The sequence below is a fragment of the Stegodyphus dumicola genome, chromosome 9, assembly GCF_044657685.1.
Source record: "Stegodyphus dumicola isolate Sdum_Otavi_A_Nest chromosome 9, ASM4465768v1".
In the NCBI taxonomy this organism is placed as follows: domain Eukaryota; kingdom Metazoa; phylum Arthropoda; class Arachnida; order Araneae; family Eresidae; genus Stegodyphus; species Stegodyphus dumicola.
In genome coordinates this window covers 154,853,122-154,877,445 of record NC_140776.1, presented here as the reverse complement: position 1 = coordinate 154,877,445, position 24,324 = coordinate 154,853,122, and the positions used below count along the sequence as shown (strand labels likewise).

At 30.9% G+C, this 24,324-nt stretch overlaps 1 protein-coding gene across 1 annotated transcript in view; it reads left to right on the top strand.

The window, feature by feature from the left end:
• LOC146995518 (heme-binding protein 1-like) overlaps window positions 1–21,144 on the top strand; it is a 31,242-nt gene extending 10,098 nt beyond the window's left edge. Inside the window, exons 3-5 of the mRNA XM_085824260.1 lie at window positions 470–599; window positions 716–887; window positions 18,005–21,144. Coding sequence (XP_085680386.1) covers window positions 470–599; window positions 716–887; window positions 18,005–18,212 — 510 coding nt within the window. The 3' untranslated portion in view covers window positions 18,213–21,144. The remainder of the gene's footprint in view (window positions 1–469; window positions 600–715; window positions 888–18,004) is intronic.
• Window positions 21,145–24,324: the final 3,180 nt, after the last annotated feature.

The following is a 24,324-nucleotide window of genomic DNA, read 5'->3' as shown; positions in this document are numbered from 1 at the left end:
TATTACCAAAGTCCTAGGTAGTAACCATTATCACCTCCAAAATGTCGCCAAACTACCTGTTACCATATTCCAAAGATCAGTCCTTTCTTTTATAATTCTTGTATGTGAGGATTTTTTTTTAATATATCACTTGATTTTTAAAAAAGCTAGTGCAAAAGCACTTTATAGCAGTACAGAATGCAGTTTAAAGGATTTAAAGTTTATTATTATTGTATTGTGACCTGTAAAACCTGATGCAGGCAATTACATGCAAAATGTTTCAGATTAGTGCAAGTAGTTAGGTCGATTATTTTAATTATCAGTTTATAAATAATGACTGCATTGCAAAAAAACATGATTAAATAAATTTGTGAAGTATCGTAAACTTTATTTTCTTTCTGTTCATAGCTTTTTGTGTTACATTTTAATAAACTTATGATATTATGAAACCCCATTATATATTTTAGAAATCTTTTTAATTCTTCTGTAGGATTATGAGCTTCGTTCATACCCAGAGTGTCAATGGGTCACTCTCTCAATTCATGACAAAACACCTGATGAATTTTCACGTGACGATTTTCGACGCCTCTTTGATTACATCAATGGCAAAAATGAAGCAGGTAATACTTTTATTTTAACAAGTATATTTATTTAGGTAAATAATCATTTGTATTTTTATGTATACATATAGCATTTAATTTTGCAAACATTGGTAAATGCTAACATTTTTTGATAGGTTTATCTATTGACATGACCTCACCAGTTGTCTTCCATGTCAGTCCTGTAGACGAAAAAGCAAAAGATTACTCTGTTTCTTTTTTCCTTCCATCAAAATTAGAAAATCCACCTAATCCTCTAGACACAGACCTTGAACTGTCTGAAACAGGTGCTAGAGAGATTTACGTGAGGTAAAAAAATTTTGATTTCACTTGTAACTATTTGAATAAAGAATTTATTGTGTTTCATATTTTTAGTCAATGATATTAAAGTTAATAATACTTTACCATAAGTAGCTTCTCTCATAAATAATGCAAAATAGTTTTCTGGTAATCATTCCCCCTCCCTGCTGCTCATTCTGATGTTTGTTTGGTACTTATATACACATACAGAAAGAAATGTACCTATGAAAAACTTGTTTTCATTGTATTTAGTATATATTTACTCGTACAGCTTTTTACATCTCTACATATTTCATAGTTATTAAATTTAATTTTACCATCCTTTGCATTCAAATATAAATATGCTATGTTTAAGTATTTAACCTGTATATATTCTGTTATTTAAAATTTAATGTGTTAGCCCAAGAGGGTTTTTAGCCCAAAGGACATTAGCCCAGAAGGGGTATTAATTTTGTTTTGGCATTTTGCATTGAAAACTTTAAATGTCCATTTCACTTTTCAAAATGTTGCCACCAAATATTATCGCCCTGTGTTATGTTTAAAGAATTTAAATAATGGAGAATCTGTGTAAATGTACGTATGTTTATTGCATAGTGATGAAACAACGGTATCTAGAGCCATCAAATTTTGAATAACGTAATCATCCACCAAATACGGACACCTGGAAGCCCTAAAATGGAATTTGTTTTATTATTGATTTCATGTTTTGTAACACTTTAACAACTTTTTGAGTAAGAAATTCAACGATTTCAAAGGGAGCAGTGGCAACATTATATGTGGAAAAAAAAATGGTACTTTTCCGTTTTACCGGTGCAGGCGATAAAGTCGCCAATAATGGTCAACTGATGCCAAACGGAATATCCTCACTGGTAACCTTTTACGCCTCATTTTCAAAATAAGTCGCAGACATTTCTTATCAGATTATTATTTTTTTTCAATACTTTTACAATACTTGCATAAAATTACATAGAATTTTTACCAGATACTTCAATTTTATGACCTAAGACCATTCTAGGTAATTAAGTCAATTAGGAAGCAATCACTTCGCTCACCCGAAGATGAAAATATAGTAAAGGCAAAGTCAAGAGTTAAATTCAGCAATTCTAATGCACCAGCGAAGTAAAGCACTGCTATTTTACATAATTTCTGAGTAAGCTATTCGTACGAATTGAAATAATTCTTGCATTTAAACTTGTATTCCAAGATTTCTAAACAAAATTTAACTTGAAATTAATGTAGATAATTACTGAGAGAATTAGATTTTTGTAGTATAGTTTACGCGAGATGAGATCTCTTGGGGTCACGTGATACGAACCGGTGAATCAGGATGTTGAACTATGAAAGCATAGTAAATTCTTAAATTAATGTCTTTTTTACAAATTTATTAATTTTATGTATTCGCTTTTTACAAAATTTTAAGCTCTATTAAAATATTTATGCCTTTAAAATAAAAAATTCTTAGAACTAACATTTGTTAACATGTCTTGTTAAATAAAAGTAAAGCAACAAAAGTGGCAGCTGAAAAATTTCCCCTTCAGTGAATTTCTTAGATTAGGAAAGAAACCATAAAAGTATTAAACAGCTTTCAAAGAGAAAAATTCTGTACCATTCAAAGAATTTTTAAATGGCATAAATAGATAAAATTCTGAAGAGCACTATTAGCTGAATAGAAAGAATGGCTGCATATGTCCCAGTTCTACATTTAGAGTCTATCACACATTCTTTGAAATATGAGACCTGGCATTATTGCGTTGGAACTGTGCTTCAGTGTTTGATCAGTTTCTCGCAGTAGTGCTATAAAGTATCTGCTTCCCATTCTCATTGATAAGCCGTTTTCAGGAAAGGAGCTTCTTCATATTTCTTTAAGTCATAAATTGAAACTTAATATTTTCTGCTGTGGTTGTTCCTAAATTTGGGGATACTGTACATTAAAGCAGCTTACATATCCAAGCTTTTTTAAATGATTATATTTACTACTTAATGAATCTGCTAGTATTTGAACCATTTAATGGGAATTTTCTTAGATGACCTCTTAGAAAATCATTTAAAGATTGGGCTCGACTTTGAGGCTGAGCTATCCTGTTTTAAACTTTTCAAATTAGCTGTAAACTGTATTATCAAGCATTGCATTATTGAGAACTGCATTACTTTTGTCCATGTACTGCCCAAATTTTATTTATTTATTTATTTATTTTTTTTTTTGTAATTGTTATTATTTGAAATAAAAGAAAGAAAAACGAAGTTTTTGAAACTTTACTTTTAGTACTGCTCTGAAATGAAGACTGTAGTATGTACGAAATGACCTATAAGCTAGAATCAAGATCACTCTCTGTCAACAATAGTAAAAAATAAAACAGAAAATTCTATGAGTGTGAACAATAGCAGCATTTTTTAGATGACTCAGTATTTCTCGTAGATGGTACTTTCATTATTGCATCTATAATTTCCGATTTGGGTTTTTTAAGTATATGCATACCTACATAGAATTTTGGTAGTTTTTTTATGTTTAATCTTCTGAGTCTTAAGTAGAATTTTTGTGACTAGGTAAGTATTTTTTGTCTTTCCTTCAATATTTGGAAATCAGGGTTTGCCATATATGTGTGTATTGACAATATGGGAGTGTAAGAAATTCTCATTGTGTTATGAAGAAAAACCTGAAAATTGATATTAGACAACAACCCTGAGTAACAAGGGTTTGGTAGTAGGGAAAAAAAAATCAAAATTGAATCAGTTATTTTAGATAGTTTTACAGTAAAACAGATATAAAACTTCCCAGGAGATGGATTTTGATAGATTGCAATACAGTGACATGGGAAAGCTTAATACATTTATTTTTGGCCAGGGTTACAATATTATAAATTGATGGCTTTGTTAGGACAAAAAGTAATGAAACAGTCCTTAACTTCAGATGGTTTATGAACTGCTATCCAGTAACCACAGCAAAAAATACCATCATGGTTCCACCAGGGCTCAACATTGAAAGGTTACTTAGCCTTCTCTTAGAAATGGATATTGAAAGAATTATGCTGGCAGGAACCCTGGAGCCTGGGTGAGAGACGAGATGGACTCAATAGTACAAACTCACACCTCTGATGGAAATAGATATGCAAGCAGTAGAGTTATCAATGGCGAACAGAGTGGTCCTCTTCAGTTAGCAATCCATTTCTTGGTCACAACTGATAAAAAGTCTTAAGACATTCAATCGACACTACAAAAACATGTGAAAATTTTCCATGTTAAGAAAAAACTAATACAAATTTTTAAATTTTTTCTTCCCTGAATTCCAATCCCTTACATCTTTAATACCAACCTAGACAAACAGTAGAGTTGTTACGAAGCGAATAACGATACTAATGCGTAGTTCGAAAGGCTAGTAATAACTTGACGATTCTTGTTCGAACGCTAATTTTGTTTCGACGAATTTGCATCAGTGGTAAATTTGATCTTGATTTGGTACACAAACACATGACGATATCTTTCATTTATATTTAATGAAAGCACCAAAATATATCACAGCAATACACATACATCGCAATGGCGAACTACAGTTACATAATGTAAAAAACAACAGAATTCCTTTGGCGCAACAGCGCCCTCTATCCTATGAAAAGTTCCAACACACCCCACTTGTGCTCTTTTAAGAGCACATTAAATTTACATATCAATAATATATTTAGATATAATCAAAACCAATATGCACAAATTTATACTGAAAACTACATTGCAAATTAAATACAATACATGAAACAAACATATATATATAACTTTAAACTTCAAAAGGATAGATTAATTGGACGGGTCTTCGATAAAGTCCTTAAGAAGTACGAATCAAACATGAACGCACATACCCATCCCTACCTTTATAAACTTCTTCTATAATTCCAATAGGCCATAAAAATTTTGATTTCGTCGACCCCTCCAGCAATACAACCTCACCCTTTTTAAGATTCCTTTCAGGAGATGGATTTAGAAAAGTATGCGCAGACTGTAATTCGAGGAGATAATTCTCCTTCCACTTTTTCCAAATTTGTTTCTAAAGATTAGTTTGATACAGTTTTCTCCTAGTCAAAGTCTGCCTGTTCAATGGTTCATTCCTGAAAAGGTCGGCGAAATGTACAGGATAAGAAATATATTCTTGCCCTGGAAACAAGAAATGGGCAGGTGTAAGAGCTTCTGGCTCTTTTATTTCATTATGGACATAAGTAAGAGGTCTATGATTTAAAACTAACTCAATTTCTGATAGAATAGTCATCATTTCCTCAAAGTTAAGAAGAGCCCTTCCGAGAACCTTTCTCAAAGGATCTTTGATACTTTTCATAAGCCTTTCATAAAAACCACCCCACCAAGACGCGTGAGGCGCAATATATTGCCAAGTTATGCCGTTTATTGATATGAAATCTTTCAATTTTGAATCTATTATAATTTTTGCAAATTCTTTAAGAATTTCATTAGTGGCTCTAAAGCTCTTAGCATTGTCGGAAATGATAACTTTACAATTTCCTCTCCTAGCTAAAAATCTCCTTAATGACAAAATAAAATTTTTTGTTGACATATTTGTGATTAACTCTATGTGCACAGCTCTAGTAACACTGCATGTAAATAATGTTATGTAAGCCTTTTGAGGCGTATCCTTTCCTGATTTTATTAAAACTGGGCCAGTGAAATCTATGCCAGTTACAGTAAAAGGAGGGTTTTCAGTAATTCTACATTTAGGTAGTTGACTAGTTATTTGTTTAGCTGGTTTCAACTTATACTTTCGACAAATTAGGCAGTTACCTAATACTCTTTTTATAATTTGTCTACCTCGTGGAATCCAAAATCTAGACCTAATTTTGGCTAGCGTAAATGTAACTCCACCATGAAAAATTTTATTATGTTCTCGAATAGTAATTAACTCTGTAAATTTAGACTGCTTAGGAAGAAGTATAGGATGAGCTTCATCCTTTGTAAATGCTCCTTGTTCTAACCTTCCTTTTATGCGCAATACACCACAACTGTCGAGAAATGGGGCTAAATTCGAAAGTGGAGAGTTTTTGGGAATCTATTTACCATTTTTAAGGTTCTGTAATTCTAAGTTGAACTCTATGTTTTGCTCATGTTTTATCCAGTCTATTTCAGCATTTTGAAGTTCTTCTGCTGTGAGGGGACCTGCAATCGTTTGTCGTTTTTGAAGTTTATTAACAAACCGTTTAACTAGTGCAGTTACTCTTAGTACTTTTAACAAACAACTATGTTTCCTTAAATCTGAAATAAATATCGAATTTTCTACCAAACAGTTATTTTGCACTGTACTTTCAAATTCTTTTTTTAGCTCTAAGTCTACGTCTGTAGATTTTAAGTTCTCTCTTTCAGTAGGCCAGTAGTCAGGCTTAGCCACGGTGGACCGTGCCACCAAAGATGGTTTGTAGCTAAATTTGCTGCAGAAATTCCTCTGGACATGATATCTGCAGGGTTATCCTTACCAGGGCAATGAGTCCAATTATTGGTATCTGATAAAGATTGAATTTCTTCTATTCTATTTTTTACGAAAGTTTTGTATTTACTAGCTTGTCCCTTAATCCAACATAATGTAATCATCGAGTCGGTCCAAAAATAACTAGAAGCATTAAATTTAAGACATTTACTTACTTGATGGACTAATCTTGCGGACAATAAAGCTCCCATTAATTCCAGTCTTGGTAATGTAAGACCTTTCAGAGGAGCTACACGACTTTTAGAACAAATAAAACTGATACTTATCCTCCCATATTCAGATATAGCTCTTAAATACAATACAGTTCCATAGGCTAAAAGAGATGAATCTGAAAAAGAAGGAATTTCAAATGAAATAAATTTACAGTTCAAATTTGAAAAATAACATCTAGGAGTCTGGAGATCTTCTAAGTGTTCGATTTCACTGCACCACAACTGCCACTTGTGATCCAGTGACGATGGAAGCTTATCATCCCAGTTTATGTCATGACTCCACAGTTCCTGTAGAATGCACTTCAGCTTTATGATGAAAGGCCCAAGAAATCCGATCGGATCATAAATACGACCCACTACTCGAATAATAAATCTTTTCGAAGCAGTTCCGTTCTTGACCAATTTTGATAATTCTTTTACGTTAAAAGATATACTGTCCGCATCTGGATCCCAAACTAGACCCAACACCTTGGATGGTGAGTCAAGTCCCGTACTTGAGCTCTTTTCCTCATCGATGTCGAACTCAGCATCTTTCCATAGCTTACGCAGTTCCATGGAATTGGTTTTCCATTTTCGTAATATCATGCCACATCTTTTGAGAATTTCTACACTTTCAGTCGTAATTTTCAAAGCCGCTTGCAAGTCTTCTTCGCCTCCAATCAAATCGTCGACATAAAACCATTCTGACAGTAATTTGCAAGTATCAGGAAATTCTTCTTTACATTTATCAAAATGATATTTCAGAGTTGCAGCTAACAAATATGGACTTGGTTTTAGTCCAAATAAAACTCTACTAAAGTTCATTTCTTGATATGAATTAGAACCGATATCATCAATCCAGAAGAATCTAGTAAATTTTCTATCACTAGGATCGATCAAAATTCGTAGATACGCTTGCTTTATATCCACTGTGAAGGCGATTGTATTTTGTCGAAACTTTAAAATCATTTCAGATAGATTTGGATACAAGTTTAGTCCTTTAAATAAACAGTCATCAATTGAAAGTTGTTCTCCTTCATGAGAAGAACCATCAAACACGATTCGAAGTCGACTAGTAGATTTGTCCTCGCGAATGACAGCGTGGTGGGGTAAGTAGAATGACTGCTCAGAATATGACACTTCAGTATCTGACGACGAATTCTCAATGATACCTTCCTTACGATAATCATCAATTACCTTTTTATAATCCTCATAAAAAGCTGTATCATTTCTAAATCTCCTAACCAGACCATCGAAACGTTTCCGAGCCACTTCTCTATTATTTGCTAATTTCTCCTGCATACCTGGTTTCCACGGCAACTTTACACAATACCTTCCATCTACGAACCCAACAGAATTATTAAATTCATCAAGTATCTCCTGTTCCACTAAAGTCAAACACTCCGCTTCCTTGTTTTCAATACCTAAACTTTCCAGTTCCCAGAAACGCCTGAGTTCAGCTGATACAGTGCTTTGATCACCTAAAACTAAGTTCACAGCAGCCGCTTTACTCATATCACCACAATTTCCCTGCAAGGACCATCCAAGTTCTGTGTTTACAGCTACCAAAGACGTATTCAACCTTTCAAAACCTTTTGTCAACTTCCAATAAAAATCTATACCTATTAACAAGGAAATTTCATTATCATCTGACGCTTGATTATAACCCCACATTAAAGTTAATCCCTTGGCTTCCATTTCAGCTCTTGTACGCTCATTCGGCAAATTAATCGCCGCCCTCGAAATTTCATCTGTTTCCAACGCCTGTATTACGACTTCATTTCCATCTAAAATATTTCGCAATCTCACTTCAACTCTGCGACATGTTTGCAACCTAGGATCCTTTGCTCCAAATGAATAAATCTTTAATGTTTCTGACCCTAGACATTTTAATCCCAACTTCATAGATACATTTCTTTTAATAAAACTCTTCTCACTACCGTTATCAAACATTGCAATAACTGTACCTGACGATTTACGACCAACAATTTCTGTCCTAACACACTGCAATAAAATCACATTCCTATCATTTACAACTGAATTCGAAATAGTAGGCTGAATTTCCAATTCCTTTGGTTTTTCTTCTTCCGGTTTTGAATTAGATTTACACTTGCTAGAATTTTCAAATTTAAAACAAATAGCTTTGGCGTGTCTACCAAAGCAGAATGAACACTGTTTAGCATTACATTTTTTCACATAACAGTTTGTGTTACAACATAACAGACATCTCCTTTCCTTAATTAATTTATCCCTTTTTTGCTGTACATTCATGTTCTCACATTCAGTCTTACAGTGACCTTGACCACAGAATAAACAAACTTCGGAAGTTTTCGCCATAAATTCTGTTACTGACGCGTGTTGATTATTGCGACTCGGATGAAAGTTTCGTTTCTGATTTCGAAAATTGTTTTGTTTGTGTTGGTTAGAATGAAAATTATTATATGAAGATACATTATTAGAATTAATACGGAATGCCTTTTCTCTTGCACTAATAGCATTGTGTAAAAACTTCATCAATTCCTGTAAATCATGACAATTATTTATATTTTGCTTCGAAAATTCAAGAGTCAATTCTCCTGGCAGATATTTTAGTATTATGTTAGTCAGTATTGTTGTGTATGTTTCCGATTTGACATTTAATTCCTCTAAACATCTAATTTGAGTTTGGGCTTCAAAATAAAGGTTCCGAAGGGCCTGAATGTTAGAAACATTTTTTACAGGTGCCAGATTTAATAAATTTGACAAGTGAGCATTTATTAAAATGTCTCTTTGGCCAAATGTTTCAGAAATTAATTTAACAGCCTGTTTATAATTCTCTGGAGTGATTGAGAATCCTTTGATGCTAGCTAGGGCTTTACCACCTAATAACGACTTTAAATAGCAAAATTTGTCAACTTCAGTTAAATTAGAATTATTATGCACAGAATTCTCAAACTGATTCCAAAAATCTAAATATTCTGAAGGCTCACCATAGAATCGAGGAAGCGAAAGTTTAGGAAGTTTAGTTCTGTTTTCTAAATGCAAATTTTTATTTTCTACGTGAACATTTTCTGGATTTACTGTTTGTTCACCTGACTGATATGGAACTTTTCGAATTGATTTAATTTTGTTTTGAAACTTTACTTTAACTGGTATTATTTTTTCGTTATATTCATCTACTGTGTTAATTTCATCCTTAATTTCTTGTTCTTCTTTCAACAATTCATCAATGTCACTATTTAGTATGTTAATAATTTCAATTTTACTATTCAACTGTTCTAAATATGAATCACATACATCTATGTCAATATCTGATTCATTCAAATATATGTTTATTTTTTCTACTAACTTTAATGTTTGTTCACGATGTGTGTCACGCTTAGTTCGAAGCTTTAACAATTTAGCCATTTTCACAGTTTCTAGCAACAAATTTTACCCCTCAAATACTTTAACAATAAATTCTAATTCTAGAATTCTAAGAAAACAAACTGTAATTTTCAACAACAAATCACACTTCAAGCATTAACAACAAATTCTAATTCTAAGAAAGCACAACATTTTCTTACTTGCAAATACCAATGCAAATATTCAGTAAATGCGAAACCTAAAGTTGTAAATTTTTACCAAACAAGATCAACAACATCAAACAACCCTACTACTTCAACAATTACAAAATATTCTATTCAACCAAATTTTCAACAAAACTATTTACTCACCCAACCATTACGATAATTCCCGGCGACAGCACCACATGTTACAAAGCGAATAACGATACTAATGCGTAGTTCGAAAGGCTAGTAATAACTTGACGATTCTTGTTCGAACGCTAATTTTGTTTCGACGAATTTGCATCAGTGGTAAATTTGATCTTGATTTGGTACACAAACACATGACGATATCTTTCATTTATATTTAATGAAAGCACCAAAATATATCACAGCAATAGACATACATCGCAATGGCGAACTACAGTTACATAATGTAAAAAACAACAGAATTCCTTTGGCGCAACAGCGCCCTCTATCCTATGAAAAGTTCCAACAAGAGTAATCCTTGACCCACTAAAATCTCTATCAGATTTCTAGACTGGAAAACAGACAGCTTGATTAAACATCTTGATATGTGGACAACTGATCTGTCAAGTTTGTAATTTTGAAGCCTATGAAAAGAGTTGATATGTGGATTTTCGATGCTTGAAATAATCGCCATTTGTAATAGAAAATAAACTTAAATGCAAATAATTTTTGGAACTACTGTGATATGCGCCTTCAAGTCGCCCAATTTCTCGCCAAACATTTTTGGCAAAAAACTCCACGCTGCCATATTACTATCTAAATTTTTTTGGCTACATTTCGAACTTTAAGCCTAAAATGTCTACAAAAACGCAGTTTTCGCACATACAAAAACCATGTTTTGAACTAAAAATCCGAAAGAAAAACAAAAAATTTAGATAGCAAAAATGTAAAACTTCTAACCAAAAATATTTGACAAGAATCCATGCACACAGCAATATGTTTTAACTCAAAAAAAAAAAAAAAAAAAATCTATGAATGGCACAATCTAGGCAGTAAACGAATCTATGAACTACACACACCTCGCTTTAATAAATTAACATAACAACAATAAATTTCAAAGAATACCATGTACACAGCATCCTGTTTAAACTTTAAAAAAATCTTCGAATTGCACAATCTAGGCAACAAACAAATTACGAACTATGAACACCTTGCTTTTATAAATTAACATAACAACTATAAATTTCAAAGAATACCATGTACACAGCGTTCTGTTTCAACTTTAAAAAAAAATCTACGAATTGCACAATCAAAATTAGGCACTACGCACTAATCAACAAGTAAACTAAAATAAATTTCAAGTACTTAAAAAACAACAACAATAACGACAGAAATTCATACTAAAAAAACAATGAACATAACATTCTACAAAATAAGAAAAAGAATCAAATAAAATGCACTTACCACGAGTTAATGCTTTTCCGAACAGCAGAAAAATACCAACTTCATACCGCCTTTAACATGCAGCCACGTAATCACAATCATATTTATATGAAAGCCAGACACATTATCCAGAAAATTCATACTATGGTTCACAAATAAATAAAATCGCGAATCCCTACTTCTAGAATGCTCAGCCACTAAAAATAATCTCCCAGACCCTCTTTCCACACCTCCAAATACCCACTGCCCCTCAACAGGATGGCCACAATGATATTTTTTTTGCTGAACTTCAACAACTTCCCTCATTTTATCTTTCCCCCCTATCTTCTCAGACACGGGAGCATGACGCGAACCAACGAGCTCCAGCAAAAGATTTTTCAACGTCAACAGGGTTGCCATACAACATGCAGTCGCACCAAAAACCATCGCAAAACACATATCACCACATTTGGTGAAATTAGGGCGTATATCCGAGTTGTACCATAATTTTTTAACTAAAAGAGGGAAAATATCTGAAAGCTTTCAGATTTTATGTTATACCGAAAGGGGAATTTTTTAAACATTTTATATGTTATCTTTATTTATTAAATGTTATTTTCTTTGCACTTAAACCACATAAAATTCAATTCAAAGCAATACCACAAAATATTTAAAAGCAGCATATCTTCAGAATTTCCGAAAGATAGTCTCATGTGCTGGAGATAAAAATTTTCTCCCCCCAACATGGTGTTGTCGTTGCTCGCTTTGAAATGGTTGAGTTTGTTAATCAAAAATTCATTAAAGTTGTACAAAATATGAAATGGGTAATAAAACAAGTTCAAAATTCAGGCTTCCAGGTGGACCTGTCCAAGTAGAGCATTACATTATTCAAAATTTGATGGCTCTAGGTACCATCATTTTTTCACAGTGCGAGAGATATGCATACATTCATGCAGATTTTTCATTATTTAATATCTTTCAATGTAATGCAGGGTGACAGTATTTGGTGGCAACAATTTAAAAAGTGATAAACCATTTATAGTGAACCGATGTGAGAAGATGTTTCGAGAGTAATAGCCGTTCTGGGCTAATGCTCCTTTGGGCTTTAAAACACCTGACGGGCTGAATGTTTGTGTACATTGTTTATAAATTTCAAATTGATAAATCAATTATTTGTATTTTTATATTCAAATAATAATAAAAAAATTAAAGATACCTATCTTTTTCAAATGGGAACCCTAATGGAACCTACTTAAGCGGCTAATGCTATGCATTTGTCTTTCGAAATAAGATTGTTACTGAAGTTAAATAGGTTTCAAGTTAAATTCAAGAACCAAATTAGGTAACAGAAGTTAAACTTTAATTTTTTAACAAATAATTGACTGAGAAAATAGGTCTTAAAAACTAATTACCAACCCTTAATTAAAATAGTTACTGTTGGATGTGTATGACTGAAATTTGTAATAAGATTTATTTAATTAATTGACTTCGCAGTAATATTATTTGTACATAAAAATTGAACCTATAATATTTTACAAAATATTGATTGCAAACAATTTTGTGAACTCGTACCCAGACATACATTTGGTAAAAAAAAAAAAAAAAAACTTTAACTTAATTTAACAGTATGTATGGTGTTAATCTAATGTCTACTGAAAACCTATCTGCATATATCAGAGTTTGTACGATCCTTAAGAGTCTTTAGATTTTTTGAAATTGATTTTTGGTCCTTAAAAATCCTTAATTTTGGCAAAAATCAGCAGGTCTTTAATTTTAATCATCTGAAATTTGTCTGTTTTTACGACTGCCATTTTGAGTGTGAAATGGCATTTTGGATGAATATTTTTGGCGATTTATTGACATATATGGTTATCTTTTGAATGGGTTCATGGGTTATAATTTGTTTTTATTTCTAAGATAAATGATGGGATACTCAAGTTTCTAAGCAAAAAGTGAAACATGAGCATTTTGAAATTCATTTTTTCTAATAAAGAGCTCTTAAACAACTTTTCGCTTTTGGGGATGTGAATTCTTTTATTAAACGGTAATTCCGAGATCTGAGAATTTTTCGATGATTTTTTTTAAATATCGTAACATTTATAAATTTCATTAAAATAATGGTAATATACTGAAATTATATTTAAAAAATAATATTAAAATAAAACATTTTTATTTTTCTCTATTATATTATAAAGTTTCATTTTGGAAACTTATTATACACTATTTTGAATGTGCAAAATAAACAAGGTATAATACTATGAAGCACAATTTATGAAACAGCTCTTAGCAAAAGCAAAATTAGCTATATAATTAATTAAAGATGTCTTCTTTTTGATTTTTTCGTAGTAAGAGATTTTCCCATGTAATTTTCTCAGAATATGCATCAGTTTTCTATATAAAATTAATTTTACACTTTCCCCCTCCCCCTTTTTTTTTTTTTTTTTCCAAAATATTTCTATCTTTTTCCTGTTACAGAATTGGTAGGGATAATTTTTCTTTAGGATTTTGGACATTGCAGCTTGAAAAGTTTAGACGGATTTGAAGACAAGATTTATAGACTCACGATTATAGAAGTTTCGAGAAATGTGTGTCAAAATGAAAAATGTGTCCATGGTATCAACACGTAATGGATATATTTTACAGAAGGCGTGCAAAGAATTTCTTACTTTTTGGAGAAGTCTGGAAGAACAATGAAAACATAATATTTGAATGTTCTACTTCTGATACTAGAATCTTAACATGTTTACTTTATTTTCTCTATTTTTTACTAGGCACAAGCACGGAAAATATCAAAAATGCTCCTAATCTTTAACACATGGGCAGACATTATAGAAAGGGATTTTTTTTTTTTTATTAATAAAGAAATTGAAAACATACAATTTAAAAGATTCATCTAATATGTCGTAATGCTTCATACACATAGCTGGCACTAGGCATTTCCCCACCTGATGCAATCTCTGTAGATCCTAAATTCTGCTTCCAATGCCTGCTCTAAATTCTAAAAATTCTTCCACATCAGCTGTATAACCGGCTTTTACCATATATATTTCATATTTCTTCTGTATGTTCATATTACTAAAGAAATAAAATTAGCCACTTTTTCTATACATTCTAAATGCATTTAGTATTTTTTAGATTAACAGAAATCCTTAATTAAATTCAAAAATTCTAAAATGAAAAGGAAACATGTTGAAGAAAGAAATTGAATACATAAAGAAAATTATTCTTCAAAGATATGTGCAGTTATTATTATGTAAATTACCCAATTGTTTATGATTTCAGCCCTTACTATAATTTCCCATTTCTATTTCCGCATGTGATAGAGTTACTGAGCCAGATTAAATTAAATTGTATAATTTGACTGTTCTTGTTTAATTATGTCACCGTGAGCTGTAATTGATTTTGTTAGCATCAGAACATTCCTTTATGTTCTAAATTCTTTTTAAATAAGAGGCTTATTTAAACCTTTGTCTGATATTGTAGTTACTTTCAGACATAGCAATAATATGTTTCACGTCTGTTGGGGATTTTGGGCTATTTAAATTTTACCAGATCAAGTAAACCTTCATAGGTACATAGTGGAGACGTTGACAAGTTAGGAGATAAAGCACTCAGGATTTTTTGAATAAAGTTCTTCTCCATTCACTTGAAGAACGTCGTTTGATTCTACTTGTTTATAACTGAAATTTGGTTGATATCCTATATTGTCAATAAACAGATTAAATGATCTTGTTTTTTCATGAAGAGAGGAGTAATTATGTACTCGATCATCCTGTGTTTTCCTTGGATGTATATTGGCTTTTGCCATGATATTAGGGGGTCAAAAATTGGCTGCAAGGTTGGAGTACTTATTGGAGATGTTGATGCATCATTTAACGTTACTGATGTTGGTTCAGATGTAGCACCATGAAGATTAAGTATTGTTGGTCCCATTGGTCTAATTGAGGTGTTATCCAGTGTACAGTCTTTGAGGAAGTTGACAATTCATTTAATTTTTTTACAAGTTTCTTTAGAAAGATATCTCTTATGTTTGTTATCACTCTATAAAAGAGCAATGCAATTATCGTAAGCATTTTGAATTTTCTTTAGTCTTTCATCATTCGAATCTAATGTAGTTAGATTATCATTTTGTTCTGTAGCAATTGCAGATAATGCAGATGATGATGGGGGATGAACACTTGAATTAATGAATAGTGGAGTTAGAATTATTTAGTGATGAGTTGTTTGATGATTTTGACATGTTGCGTTAAAGAAGTAGTTATAAAATAAGTCTTAATATTAAATTAAGTAATATTATAAAAAGAGTTCTGTAAATAATTTAGTATAAAATAAAGATATTTTAGTTATAATGGATCTTTGCCTTTTATATATTACACTTTATAACTGTAATAAATAAAAAGGATTATCAATATTAATGCAATTATTTTGTTTATATCTAAAAACAAAATAATTATTTATATCTTTGTTTATATCTAGGGTAAAAAGTAATTAATTGTTTAGTTCCTTTTAAATTATATTATTATTGAAAAATTAAAATACAGTTTAATAATTTTAAGTCAATTTCTTACAGAACAAAAAAAAAAAAAAAAAAAAGTTTTAGCATGTGCTTTTGCAAAATCTCCTATTTGAGTTTGAAACAATGGCTTTCTATTTATTTTAAATAAGAAAATTGAAAAAATGCAATATTTTGGATAATATTTTACACAGAATAAAATATGTTTTACATAAAACCTACATGACTATAAAAAAAATTCAGCTCTATCAGTCTATATAAAAATTATTATATTTTAATATAAAAATAAGCAGAAAGTATTGCTGTAAAGATTTGCATATAGTCTTTTATATGCTGTTTAATAAATAAATACTGTTATAATTGTTGAAGTTATAACACAAATTCGTGGATTTCTAATTTAAATAACTTTTGACTGCCTTGATGTACGCTTTCAAAACTTGCATTATTTTGTTCCATTCATGGTGGGCTTCACACTGATATAAAACTCATGCATAATACCATTTCTTATGCAACTTGATTCAAACACTAAAGAGCTAAAAAAATGTCTTTCACCTTTATATATACTATTATATATACCGCCCTACTGGGTGGTACAATCCCCTAAAAAAAATTCAAGGCTCTCTTTCACTATTATGTTGAAAAGAGGGGGGGGGGTTCTCATTATTATTTGTTGTTACCTTTCTGCCTCTCTTTCCCCTTTTTGGAGGGGGTAATTTATGCATGTACTTTCCTTGGATGTAGTATCTCTCTATGGAAGCGGACCTTGACTCCTACCTCTTACTATTATGGGCTTCCCGTTTTTAGCTCATAATTTAGACACTCGAAATATATTGCAAGTATGAGCCCAACTTGCAGAGTTGTCACATACATGTATTCAAAGTCTGATGGATTTCCTCAATAAAAGCACTTATCCTGTCTCCACATTTCTTGTTACTTTTAGTTTTCATTTTAAATCAAAAATCAAGGAGTTCCTTTGCAGACTTTTAAATTTTTTAAAAAAATTTTTGAATTATGATTACCCCTTCTAAATTAATTCTGGTCCTTATGTTTCGATAGAAAGTTTAATTAAAAAGACTTCTTTGAGTTTTTACCTTTTTTCTCATGCGGAAGACATTTTTCTTTAAGCTATAATTTTTATTTTGCCTTTCAAGATTTTTACCCTATTAGATGAACCCTTCTTTTGATGTATTTTTTTTTTTTTTTAAATTTTTTGATGATGTGGAGGTAGCCTAAGTACTCTGTTGATTAAACTTCCTTGATTGCACTTCTCTTGTAAAGCCAGAGTTATTTATACTTGTGTATTAGTTAGATTAATATAGATTACGTAAATTTATTTAAGAAGTATATTATGATCCACCATCAAAAAAAGAAAAAAAAAACAATGAATGGGCTGGTTTTATTGTTTGTCTTAGGTTATTATGTAAATACTAACCAATTTGCTTTATGCAGATAGCCATCACTTGTTTTCCTATAGTCACTCAAATGAAATGTTAGTGAAGCATTAATAGTTTGTTTTACCTATTATGACATTTACTTGTGTAAGGCCTTATTCTGAATTTTGGACTTGCATGTACAACATATATGGAAGCGATGAATGTTTAAATAAAATATCAAATTAGACAGAAAAGGGGGAAAAGAAAAAAAAAATACATATATTTTGCCTGAAACTGCGAATTTCAAGAGGCTTGACGTTAGTTCATCATTGGATAGCCAGAAAAGGCTAAGCAGAATGTTTACTCATTAAAGAGAGAACTGTATTTCACAAGTCCCTTCCAGTAACCCTTGAAATCAGTGGACATATGTAACATATGTAATATCATGAAGTATCTTCATATAGTTTATATATTCTTAATTCTCCTCATGCCCTGAAGGGCGGATTTTGGAATATGTAATGTCTTTCAAATTTTAATCTTCATTTGAAATTTTAATAATATAGTTGCATGATATTTGCTTTTATAGTTTCCTTTGGGGTTCTTATTTCTTCATAAAATTACATTTATACTTAAACCTAATTCAATATATTATACTTTCAGAACTTTTGGTGGTATGGCCAAAGATGTTGATTGGAAACGTGAATTTGAAGCTCTGAAGTCAAAGCTGGAAAATCCAGATGATGTGGATCTTTCTGAATACCACCGTGCTGGATACGACCCCCCTTTTAAACCATTCAATAGAAGAAATGAAGTGTGGATTGTAAAGAAAACCTCCTCAGCAGTGGAGGCACAAACCCCAACTGAGTAGAAAATACTGCCTCTAACCAGCATTGCTAAGCTTTAGAAAGAAAGCCGTCATGTTTGATTAATGCAAGAGCAGTGTGTAACGATAGTTGTTTAACATTGTTGCATGTACATTGTCTGCTGCACATGTACATTTCAGATTATGATGTTGAAAAGTTTATTTGTTACTATATACAATTTATGTGCATTAAAACATGAACCCCTTAAATATGCCAAATATCTTTTTTAATTTTTTGATCAAAGTTTTTTACAATATGTATTGGCTATTTATTTTTCTTAAACTTTTTAATATTTTTACTCGATTATTAAAACTAATGAACTATTCTATCATATCATATATATATATATTTGGCAATTAAAATTATTCTGCATGAATTTTAGATTCTGATAAGAAGATTTAAGGAAATTATAATTACTTTGTCAGCCCAGTGATAATGTTGTATTTTTTACATTGCGTTTTATTATTTATTTCATGTTGATTACCATAGTCCTGCAGAATTTTGGTTGCAAATCTGATATTGAATCATGATGCTGATAATATGTAGATTGTTGTTTACATGTTGATGTTAGTCTTTGTGAAATATATCCTTCTATATTTAATTATTGTTAATTGAATTTGTGAGTTCTTAAATCCTCGTAAAACATGTAATTGAAAGCATACTTTATTATGTCAATATCCTTCATATGTGTACTAGTGTGTATTCAATTATTTGTTACCATGAATACTTTTTTAGGAACCATGAGAAGCAGTTATAAAATTAGTGCATTTATGTTTCTATGTTAGTAAATCTGTTATATTAAGTTTTATATTTGTAATTTTTGTTTCAAACTTTACTGTTTTCCTGAAAAAGTGCAAAGATCTGTATATTGCATTCCAGACTGAAGCTTATATGGTTTTGTATAAGACTACTTTTCTGTAAGTAATTTTTGAATGTGAAATATCATTTTCTTAATCAACAATGCAAGTATATTTATCAATGTTTCTTTTTGTGTGTATTCCTGTATTTGCCTAATTAGTAAGCATGGTACACATTTTGATTGGAAGAAATGTGTGTATTAAGTCTCAATGGTGAATGTAAAAATTTGTTAGAACATTTTCACATTTTATAGATGTGTGTTATATATATATGACATTCCAGAATGCAATTTAAATGTTTCAATTTTTTTAATCTTATAAAATGCTTACGAAGAAGTGCCACTGCCATCAGAGATGTTTTAAATGTTACTTTCATAGATGGTACTATTTTCAGATATGAATAATTTGTTTTGTGGTTGCCAAAAATTGAAATGGCTATTCCTTTAAATTCTTTTATTGTAAGGAATAAAAATGATGTGATGTTATAAATATATTTTGTATTTATTTTGAATGAGTCTTATACGTATAATCTTTCATTTGAAATGAGCATTTTATTGTGCAGTTTAATATGTTTTACAATTGTATGTGTTTTGCTTAATGCACTTTTATTGGTTTTGAAATATATATTCTATTCTAAAATGGATTGTATATTATTTGTTATACATATTAATGTATTTTATTATTTTCAAAACTGAATATTTTGTTGCCTTTTTTTGTGTGTGTATATGTATAAATACAAAGAAAACATTAATACTTTTTGTATATATACGTATATACAAAGAAAAAAGTAATAAAATAGTTTTGAAAAAATAAAGTACGTTAACATATATAATGCATAATACACGATCCATTTTATAATATATATTTCAAAATCAATAAAAATACATTAAGTAAAATATATATACATATATGTAAATATATGAAAATTTTCTTTTTTAAAAAATTATTTGTTTCTATATATGTATTCTATATTTTAAGCATGTGGTTTTTGAAGTAAATTCTTTCTGACAAATATGCATGTTTTACCAAGTCATTTTCATTAAAACAGATGTTATTTTTTCCTTTTTGTAATATATTTATAATGTATTCAGTTTTAATTTACTTTTTGTAATAACTTCTTAAATATTTGTGTGTGTTTTTAAAGCCTATAGCCTTATGTTGCAAAGTTTAGCAAATGATAATGCCTTATAAATTTTATGTAATGTTAATAATATGCTCTGTGTTCCATTTAATAACAAAATTGTAAATATGTATTTCTTTATGATAACTAGATTGAAAGAAGTCAGTCAGTTAACATTCCGAACATTTAATTTGTTTCCTAGTAAGAGTTGTTAATCATTTGTTAATCTAGTCATAGTTAATTTATAATGGAAGATATGTTTTTTGTGCAATATGCACAATTAAAGCATACAAAGGCTTTTGTTTGTATTTTATATACATGTAAACTGAAGCAGCTTTTAAACATTCTCTTGCATTTTGGCTTAAAATTGTGTTCTGTGGTGCAGCTATTAAATTTAACTGTTTATTATTATTATTATTATTATTCTATCAGGCAGTGTAAGAAAATCTTACATAATTTATGTTTGATAATTTCAGTAAAATACTGGAACCTGTGCTATTGAATCTTGTATTAAAAATACACTTTAACATGAGTGATCTGTATGTTATATGTGTATGGAATGTTATAAAATGATTGCAGTTGTATGTGCTGAGTAAATATTCAGAATGACATTTCAGTTATTGTTATATTTGCACCTTTAGTAAAGCAATAATTAACATGTTTTTGTTTTGAGTTAAAAATCTTTGATAGAAAAAGTATTATATTAGAAGAAAGTGGACAGTTCACTCCATTCTCCAGAGTTTTATTTGAACTATTTCATTAATATGAAATTTAAGTGGTCCTTGCAATCTGTGAAGTATTTTCTACTTCATATTTCTTTGTGATGTTTTGCATGTTCCCATTTATCGAAATATTATGCAATCATTTGCTATAAGATTTACTTTAGTCTGATATCACTGAAATAATATTATCTGTATGAAAAGTTCTGTGAAATTATTAAAATGAAGATTTGAATGTTTAGAGTATGTGTTGCATTTCTTTTAATTAATTAATTTATTTATAAAAGAGACTTTTGAATATTGTTGTTATCAATTTCCCAGGCTGCATAAGATTTAGGAACTGCTAATACTAATATTATGTAAAATCGACACATAATTTCTTTATATTTAAATCCAAACCACTTAAATAGAAAAAAAAAAAAAAAAAGTATCCTGTAATGTAAGGGGATTTCTAATACAGTAAAAGCTATTACAAATTAAAGTTATTTTATCATAATTTTATACAAAGCATGTTTTTAAAGTAAGTACTGTTTTGTTGTATACCCTAATATGTGTTGCACAGGTGGCAATGAGTGCTTGCATCGTGTTCCGACATCCCTTGGAAACAACTGTGGCAGTTGCAGCTGTGTAGGTAACTTGCTTAAAAATGCTTAAGATTATCCTTTAAAATTTTTTTTGCCTTTAAAATGCTTAAGATTATCAAATCATCCAGTTGCAGCTGTCGGCAAGAAACCTGTCTACTGCAGACATTCACTAGCAGATTTGTGAAGTTTATGGAGCTACTGCCATGAACGAAGACAAAGTGTGTAACTGGGGTTAGACTTTAAAGCTGGCTGCCACAACATCTATGATGAGTCCCACTGTTGTTTCCCATCTGTGATGACTGATGGTATGGTGGCTTCAGATGTAGCAAAAATTCTTGAGAACAGATGCTTCACCATAAGCACTTTCAAACGAATTTCAATTAAGTGTCTAGTCTAGGATGTGAAAACGACCGTGACCTCTTGGTTATCAGAGCAGACAGCAAGTTTCTATGAAGCTATGTTGAAAAATAGAGAAATGTTTGTAGAATCTGAAAATAAATTTGGTTTTTGAAAATTTTGTTTGGTTTTTATTTTCAAACGGCCCTTACTTAAAAAACAGCCCTCGTATCTTATATATATGTAGCTTAAGTATTTGTCGCCGATAGTTTATTGGTTGCTTGCTTGCTTGCGTAACTGTACTAGCCAATGGTTTCTCATAGATTTGGTTTTCAAATCCATGTTCAGAATTTTCTTTTATTGTTGCCAAAACTAGATATGAAATACAATGTTGCCTATAAATGCATTTTTCTTTAAAATTATTAAATCTGTTTTTGCATTTTAAACTGAATTTTCAGCTGAACGGAAATTGAACATGTAAGGGGAAATGTGAACATTTGTTTGCATTGACAATCATCTGTTTTTGAAATGGTTTAAAACTGTAATTATATCTTTATTCCACGGAATCTCACGAGGATATTTGTTATTTAGTATTCTTGCCAGAGTGGGATCAAGTATTTACACTTTGCATTTTAAACAAAAATTCATTTGCAGTAAATAAACTAATTCAAATTAATTTAGTTGGAATTAGCAGACACCTTTGCACAAATCATTTTAATCACAATTTATGGTATCTAGAACAGCGGTCATTTCATATGACCGCCAGGCTTTCTAGTATATATATATTCTGCATAACTATATTAAATTCTAATAGCCATATCTAGCTGAGCAATTTCTGTTTAGACCTGCATGTACTGTACTGATGTGCCTGAAAACAACTCGGAAGCAATATCTTGGCCTTTTGCTGTTATTTCAGAGAAATTCTAAAGGGGATGGGGACAAAGTTTCTCATGTAATCTTCAAGATCAAAACCTGGAACAGTCTGTCTACAAATTTAGCAACATTTGTATTTGGTTATATCAAAAGAATCATGTTTGAAACCAGTGGTCTCACACTGAAATTGCATGAGCGCCGAATGCACTTGTTTTTGTTTAAATTTTTGCCAAAATTAAACTTTTTTAAAATCAAAATTTTATTTACAAAAACAAAAAAAGTAAAAAAAAATCAGATTTATAAAGTCCCCAAATTCTTTCAGCAATTCAAGGACAACAATTTGTGTTTAAGGAGTTTGAGAACTTTCCTTGGTGCCCACATTTAGCTACAAGTGATTATTACCTATTCTATTCTCCAATCAGAAGTCGAAAGAGATTTAATGATAATGAAGAGATCATTTTGAGGACATATCTTCAGATTACGTTTTTAGCGCATAGTGTTGCTCATTAAACGATGTGAAAAGTGTATCGACGTACAAGATCATATTAGGAAAAAGAGGCTAGAAAAATTTTCTTTCTTTCAGAAGTATATCTCACCAGAAAATTTTGTATCTATTTATGTAATTGTGTTGTTGTTCAGATTCAGTTACAAAATCTTAAAAGAAACGGCTCAGTATAATTATTTATACCACAGAACGCAAGTGGGAAGAATTCCTGGCAAACTATATGAGGGGTTCGGCTTCGTGAACGAAGTTCAGTTTTCTTGGGCACCTGGGAAAACCCTATCACCGCCTAATAAGTAGTCGGTTTCCGAATATTGTCTATCGTGAAATATCAGGGGTTCTCAACCAAGGAGAATTCTTTTCTGGGGGGGAGGGAATTGCAAAGCTTCACCGGGGAATGCTGTCAACCTTTTATTTATCTGTTAAGTGTTTAATTTTAATTTATAAATGTAAAATAACTTTTATTCAAATTTTGTTATTTATCAACATTTTCTACACTTTTATTGTTTAGTTTATAGAACGAGTTCAAAAATAATCTAAATTTAAATGAATTTATTTAGGTATTTTGAGAATTTTGGAAAGGAGAGTGTATGATCTGGCAATGGAAGGGGTGCAGGGGGCCGAAAAGGTTGAGAACCACTGATTATACCATTTACATCAGAATAGTTCGCGTCTATATTATAAGTAATACTGCAAAATTTTTAGACGTAGAATTACCTCAAGATTTGTTGCTAATGTTAGAGAAGGTAGCTGATTGGCTTCTGTTAGCAATGACTATCCACAACAAAAAATTAAATATTACTCTTCGCAGAAAAGCTCCAGGGAAGGATTTTAAATCCTCAGACTATGATGTTGAAACATTTAAACTTGCGGTTCTTTAATCACCTGATGAATATGAATGTATGTAAAATGTGATATCACGTAGACCCATTCGACACCTGCCTCTACTAGACTCAGAGGTCGTGATATTGCTGCGTTAGGATGCGGATTTGGGAAAGAGACTTTGAAGTTCTGTAAAACTAGACAAAACACTTAGAAGCATGGAACATAATGCAACAAGCTGGTGAGGAGCTAGGGTTATTGAAAAGCCGTTTGTTCGAATAGCATAAAGGCCCCACAAGCGATT